The following is a 6,537-nucleotide window of genomic DNA, read 5'->3' as shown; positions in this document are numbered from 1 at the left end:
CTTGCGAGAGCTTGCGGAACCTTCGCTGAAGGTCTCGGTGGTACAATGGTGGCACATAGCAGCGCCTCATATCATTCTTCATGGCCTCCCAGTGTGGTAAGGCTCATTCTCCGTTTTTCCTTTGGTCAGCTTCACTCTGGTCCCACCATGTAAGAGCATGGTTCGTGAACTGAGCTGCGGCGAAGGCAAACTTCTTGGCCTCGGGATAGTTGTAACAGGCAAAGATGTGGTCCATCCTCCCTTCCCAATCTAGGTACACTTCTGGATCTACCTTGCCAGTTAACGTTGGAGCGGTGATCTTATGCCCCGGCTCCACCGGTTGGTAAGGTCGGTCATCGACTTAATCGTCCTCGTAGTGGTGACGCCTTCTTCTGTACCGTTGGTTGTCCTCGTCGGACGTTCCTCCTGGATCGGGGTCATGGCGTTGTTGTCAGTTCGGAACTTGTGGTGCACGAACCGCTTGTTGGCGCTGTCCCATCTCGATCCTTTGAAGTCGCTCCCCAAGTTGGGCAATTTGCATGCGTATCTCAGCTAATACGACTCCTATTTCAGATGGAGGAAGGGGTTCTCCTGCTTGTTGTTGATCGGCCATGGTACGGACGGCGGTCGTACGGACGGCGGCGTTTGTACGGACGGTGTCTAGGTACTGGTTGGACGGCAGCCTCCGTATGGGCTGATTGGAGAAATGGTGCCAGAGACAGTCGGAGAGATGTGCATCGGTGGTCACGAGCTCTTCCAGCGTACGGTAACGCTGGTCGGTGGCGGGTGCTCTCGTCGGTCGATCCGTGACGCGTGTCTGGTTTGGACGAATCCTACAAGATAAGATGTAACGTGTGGGTTATCTGTTCGATAGGATCAACACAGCACATACTCAATGGACAGCTAAATATTGGGACAAAAAGAAAAAGCAAAAGGAAAAGCAAAAGCAAAAGCGCTACAAGACAACAACCTAAGATCAAACAAACGACTGACTTCTACGCGTTAGGACTAACAACACTACACATGGTTTTTAGGCCACCACAAACAACAAACAAACGCAAAGGAAGCAACTTTAAAGATCTAGACTTAACAAGACTAAAAACACGCAAGAACACTAACGAACCCAGCAAGAACAAACCTTTATCACTATGACTTAAAACTAGAAAAAGAAAACAAGAAACGTAAAGTATGGAAAGATACGACCTTGCGAGGAACTTTCGGCTCTGATACCTACTGATGTGACCCGGTATGACGGCCGTGACCCACGAGCGTACGGACGGGACGCGAACTGAAGGAATCGGACTTGAACGGCTCCAACAAACGAATGGGACGGTGGAGAGAGGTTCGCAAAGAGATACTCGACTCGCTAGACTCTCGGTACGATGAGGATAGAGGCGGAAGAGATTCACGAGGAGATGCTCGACTCGTTAGACTCTCGATTGATGAAGGTTGAAGGTGGATCGATGTAGCGACACGCAAGGGATGGATCTCCTTGTGATACGGCTAAGCTAGAAGGTTTCAAACCCGGTTCGAGAAGCTTCTAGGGTTTCGTTTCAATCGCTGAAAACGAGAGAGATAAAGGAACAACTTTTACTAGTCTGCCTTTACATTTTTGGGTCTAGGTCCTTTAAATAGGCTAGCCATTACAAGGGAGATCCCTAAACCCTAAACACGTGGCCAAAATAAAAACGCAGCGTCCCAAACAAGATTTAAAAACAACGGTCATAAGAAAAGAAAACAAAGATAGGATGGCCACGTGGCCGGGAGTGGTCCACGGCCGTGACCATGCGCTAAGGTTCGTAGCCTCGTTAAAACCTCCTTGGTAAACCCAATGGGACAAACCCAAGGTAGGAAAAAGAGTACTATTCCCTTTAATGACTTAGAGGTTTTCACCCTTCCGTAATGGTGAAGACCGAGAAAGGAACCTCGGTCGGCCGTCCAGCGGCTTGAATGGCTCCATGCTCGAACTCTTCTTGATCTCGGACAAATGCTTGGACAAACAGGAGACACTTCTTTTTGGTGGCCCTGGCTGCTGTTCGGCTCCTTGTGATCGCTCCGGGCATTATATTTGGTGCAAGGGTCGTTGGCCGTCTTGATTCGGTCGCGGCCGCGTCCGCGTCTTCCTGTTCGGTTCCGTCCTGGTACGCGTCTTGGTCCGGGCCATCGTCCCAGGTTCCATCAGGTATGCTTCTCTGCTTCTTCTTTTTTTTTAGTCTTGATTTTACTGTTTTATGAGAATGGTGTAATAAGAGCTTATCTAGTGATTTATGTTAGCTTAAAGTTGAAAATAGAAGATTCATGTTTATGAAAGGTATGATTCTCTCTTTTGTAGCCGCTAACAGCAACAGGATATCGACTTGCCAACATGTTAGCAGCTATATGCAACAAAATTAAATTCCCCATCTTTCATGTAATATATAGCAAACTCATGACGCAATTGTACATAAAACTGTAAAATCTTATATTCGTTCGTTAGGGATTGATGTCCTCGTAATTAACTATCTAAACATTAGAGTTGCACATAACCAATGGAAGATTGAATTTCTTCGAGTGTTCGACCTTTGGTTTCTGGTACGAGCTTTGCTACAAAAATAACTGTAACTCCACAAACTGTAGCGAAAACATAAAACGTTCCTACAAATTAAAAATGTATTTCACATTTAGTACTTAAAGAGACAAAATCAACTGAAAAATCATAGTAACATTTGTACAAAATATATACAGTACCTGCTGGACTCCAGTTCATTAGGAAGTTAAATGTAAAGGATATAATCCATGATCCAATCCAGCTAACAACAGTCACTAGGCTTCCGGCTGGTCCTTTTATATCTATTGGAAATATCTTTACAAAAATAATAATTTAGTTTATATTTTATAAAAAAAACTATGAAAATATCGTACAAGGTCATATTACATTCAATCAAATCCATACCACATGGAATTAATATGTATAAAAACCAAATAATTTGTATATGTGTTATTTACCTCTGACATAATAACCCAAGGGATCCCACCCATCCCTAGCGAGAATGATCCGGTGTACATCTGAAGTGTAAATGTAAATTTCTTATATCTTATCAATATATTCAATGTTTTTATATATGGTTGACTAAAATCTAAAGCAATATGAAGTTTCTAGGTATAAAACTTACCAAAACTCCTGTGAGTGCTATATATGAAGTTTCTCCACTGAATAGGCTTACAACCTACAATTTGATGAACTCAAATTTTATAATATGTGAATTTAAATATATTAAAGTGTGAAAATTAGTATTAAAAATATATCTATTAATTTTCAACAAAATATATTCCTAATTAAATTCTAGTAATCACCATAGAGTGAAAAATCTTTTTAATAGTATGAATAAGAAGAAGAGAGTGAGTTATTTCGGGTCAATAAGAAGATAATTTTATAATTACATATATAGAATTAAGGGAGAAAAACTAGATTGACTTAAATTAAGAAGTTAACTACTAAAATAACTCATAAAAATGTGAGGGTTATATGAATTATTTTTTTGCCTAAAATACCATTTTCTGCTTTGTTAGAAAAAAAAATAAAGTCATATTTACCCTCCCAGAATTTTTTTAAGAAAATCTAAATATTTTCAAAAGTCTGTCAGACTAGTTATGACATATTTATTTGTATATGCTAGATTTGTTTTTGCACAACCGATTTATTTTTCTATGACAGATTTTTTATGACAGACTTATTTTGGGAGATATACTTTTTAATTACAGTTATGACAGATTTATAATTGATGACAGATTTATTTTTTAAGACAGACTTATTTATAGAGACACCACAGACTTTCACAATATATGACAGATTTGATATAATATATGACAGAATTATTTTCTACAGTTATTTCAGATCTATTTTCTTGATTAAAAATCTGTCGTAACATGACAGATTTTTTTTAAGGAAATATTTACTAGGTTGACCTCTAGTGATAACAGATTTTTTTTAAGTTACAACAGATTTTTTAATGTAACCAAAAATATGTCATTTGATAACAAATTTGTAACTTTTTAAAAAAAATTGCTAAAATGACCTATGTGAACACCATATGTTATGGCAGATTTGTTTATGTTATGACAGTTTTTTGTTTGCTTCCAAAAGTCTGGTGTTTGATAAAAGATTTATTAGATGTAAAATATAAATATAGTGACAACAGATTTTTTTTTGGTCAACCAAACATTAAATTAGAAAATAAATCCTAGATTTGTTTTAAGTTATATTTTTCTCAGTCATATGTTTATTAATTATATTTTTTTATAAATCATATTATGAATCATATTTTTAAACTCATATATTTAAAGCATATTTTATACATATTAATTTTCCTAAATCATATTAAAAAGTTTAGCATCATATTTTTATATATTATATTATATTTTCATATTTTTTATATACATTATTTTTAGTTATATTTTCATACATTATATTTTTTTTTAAACTTATTTAAACTATATAATCTTAAATTTCATATTTTTAAATCATATCTTTATACATTATATTTTAAATCATATATTATTTTTATAAATTATATAAAAAATAAGCATCATATTTTTTAATTATTTTATATTTTCATTAATCTTATTTTAAATTAAAATATTAAATAGTATAATTTTTTGGTTTTTCGTTTTTCCAAAAAAAAAAATAAATAAATAAAATCTGGGGTTTTTGGTCTTTTTATCTAAAAAATTGTGTCATTCTAGTTATTGGATTGGATGGAGTGTTAATTTAGCAATTAATTGCCAAATTTGTGTCAAACTGGTATATTTTCACTAGAATTAATGTGTTTAACGGATAAGTATTTCCACTGTCAATTAAACACATGTACATCATCTTTTTTCTTGTACGAAAGTTCTATCAAAAATACCCAAAATATAAATAAAGAGAGAACCTGTAAAGAAAATGATAAGCCGACGAGGAAACACCCGATGCATGTTCCGGTAGCAGAAATCTGAAGAGATAAATAAAAACTTAATGCATATTTTCACAATATATATATATAATAAATTTGAAATATTCTTTTGCACCACTAATTTTTGATGAGTTTTTTAATAATAATATATTCAAAAATTACAAAACTTTCGAAAGGAAAAAAGATTGTTAAACCATAATTGTCTTACTAGAAGTAGTGGTCGCCTTCCTGATTTATCCATCAACAAGACACCTATAGTTGTCATTGGAATCTGAAAAAAAATACTCTATATCAGCTACAAATAATTATTAAATGGCATATCTTAATTTAATTGTACTCATATATGTTTCCATTGTAATGGATAGGTTTTCTGAAATTTTAATTGAAAATAAGATGGTAATGGTTGAGTTAGATCACAATTTTTCTTTGTGTTTTTTTGGGCAAATGATACGAGTTTCATACATCTTAGTAAATTTATAAAATCGAAATTATACAAACTCAAACAGTTTTACTAGAATAAAGTCAATAAACATATAATAAATGTGGAACACTAGTTGGTGTTTTCTCTAGTTATATTTTTTTCGGTTATATATATATTTTTTATATCAATACAAAATTTATCTATCTTTTAATCTTTAAACTTTCCTAGAAACTTTACTATCAATCTCTTTTTTTTTTGGTATGAAATAGATCGGGAAGACCACCAAAATTAACTCCAACTATTTTCGAAATGCTTTTTATACCTAAACTTCAATACCCAGCAAATAGCAAAATGAAATGTGTTAATATTCAGATTTGCTACCTGAACTACATGAAATGCTGTCAATTCAACATCTGTTGGAACGATATTAAATCGAAGTTTAACAGTGCTAAGTCAGACGACTCATGGCATCCACATAGCACTGAGATTGACTAAAACGATATCATTTTGGTCATTTTTGGGTGTGTTGTTGTTGCTACGAAATAGCCAAAATGACGTCTTTTTAGTAAGTCATAGAGCCTCGTGGATGCCACAAGTCGTATGACTCAGCACCGTTAAACTCCGACTTAATCCTGTTCAAACATATGTTGAAATTGACAATATTCCATATAGTTCATGTAGCAAATTTGAATTTTAATACTGTTCATGTTGTTTTTTGTAGGATACTAAAGTTTAGGTATGAAAAAGCGTTTGACAAATAGTTAAGGTTGATTTTGGCAATTATCCCTGAAATAGATTAATCTCCCCTTTTTGGTTAAGTCATTTCCCCCAAGAAATTTTCTAGTATTATAATTAAATATTTTCGTACTAGTTGGTGTTCTTAGATGTTGTGTGATTACAGACAAAGGTTTGCAACAAAACTCTCTCAGACACAAATATCGAGAACCCCTCAAGCGAATCCTGCTCTGACGTCGGTAAAGCTCCGGCTTGCCGGCGTCGGGTCCTCCGGTCTCTTCCTGCTCCCGTTTACATGTCCTGCTTCTTTTTAATCTTGTGTTGGTGTCTATCTCAATCACTCATTTGTGCTCAATTTCACCTCAAGTTTTCTCTCCCCTGTTGAAAACTACTCTTATCCGCTTCTCTCCCAGAGTCAAACGGCGAGGGTTCTCTCTGCTAACCCTCAGTCCGACCCAACCCCCCCCCCCC

At 35.4% G+C, this 6,537-nt stretch overlaps 1 protein-coding gene across 3 annotated transcripts in view; it reads right to left on the bottom strand.

Moving 5' to 3' along the window:
- The window catches only part of LOC104787336 (sugar transporter ERD6-like 5), a 10,843-nt gene continuing 6,658 nt past the window's right edge, over positions 2,353 to 6,537 (bottom strand). Inside the window, exons 13-18 of one of the 3 annotated variants that reach the window (XM_010512903.2) lie at positions 5,119 to 5,181; positions 4,890 to 4,949; positions 3,132 to 3,185; positions 2,965 to 3,024; positions 2,707 to 2,821; positions 2,358 to 2,613 (exon numbers count right to left, since the gene is read on the bottom strand). In XM_010512903.2, the coding sequence (XP_010511205.1) occupies positions 2,489 to 2,613; positions 2,707 to 2,821; positions 2,965 to 3,024; positions 3,132 to 3,185; positions 4,890 to 4,949; positions 5,119 to 5,181 (477 nt within the window). In that variant the 3' untranslated portion in view covers positions 2,358 to 2,488. Of the gene's footprint in view, positions 2,614 to 2,706; positions 2,822 to 2,964; positions 3,025 to 3,131; positions 3,186 to 4,889; positions 4,950 to 5,118; positions 5,182 to 6,537 lie in introns of all 3 variants that reach the window. The other 2 variants (XM_010512905.2, XM_019245994.1) reach the window with 2 other exon arrangements.

Source organism: Camelina sativa, chromosome 5 (assembly GCF_000633955.1).
Source record: "Camelina sativa cultivar DH55 chromosome 5, Cs, whole genome shotgun sequence".
NCBI classification, from domain to species: domain Eukaryota; kingdom Viridiplantae; phylum Streptophyta; class Magnoliopsida; order Brassicales; family Brassicaceae; genus Camelina; species Camelina sativa.
This window is presented reverse-complemented; position numbering and strand designations above follow the sequence as displayed.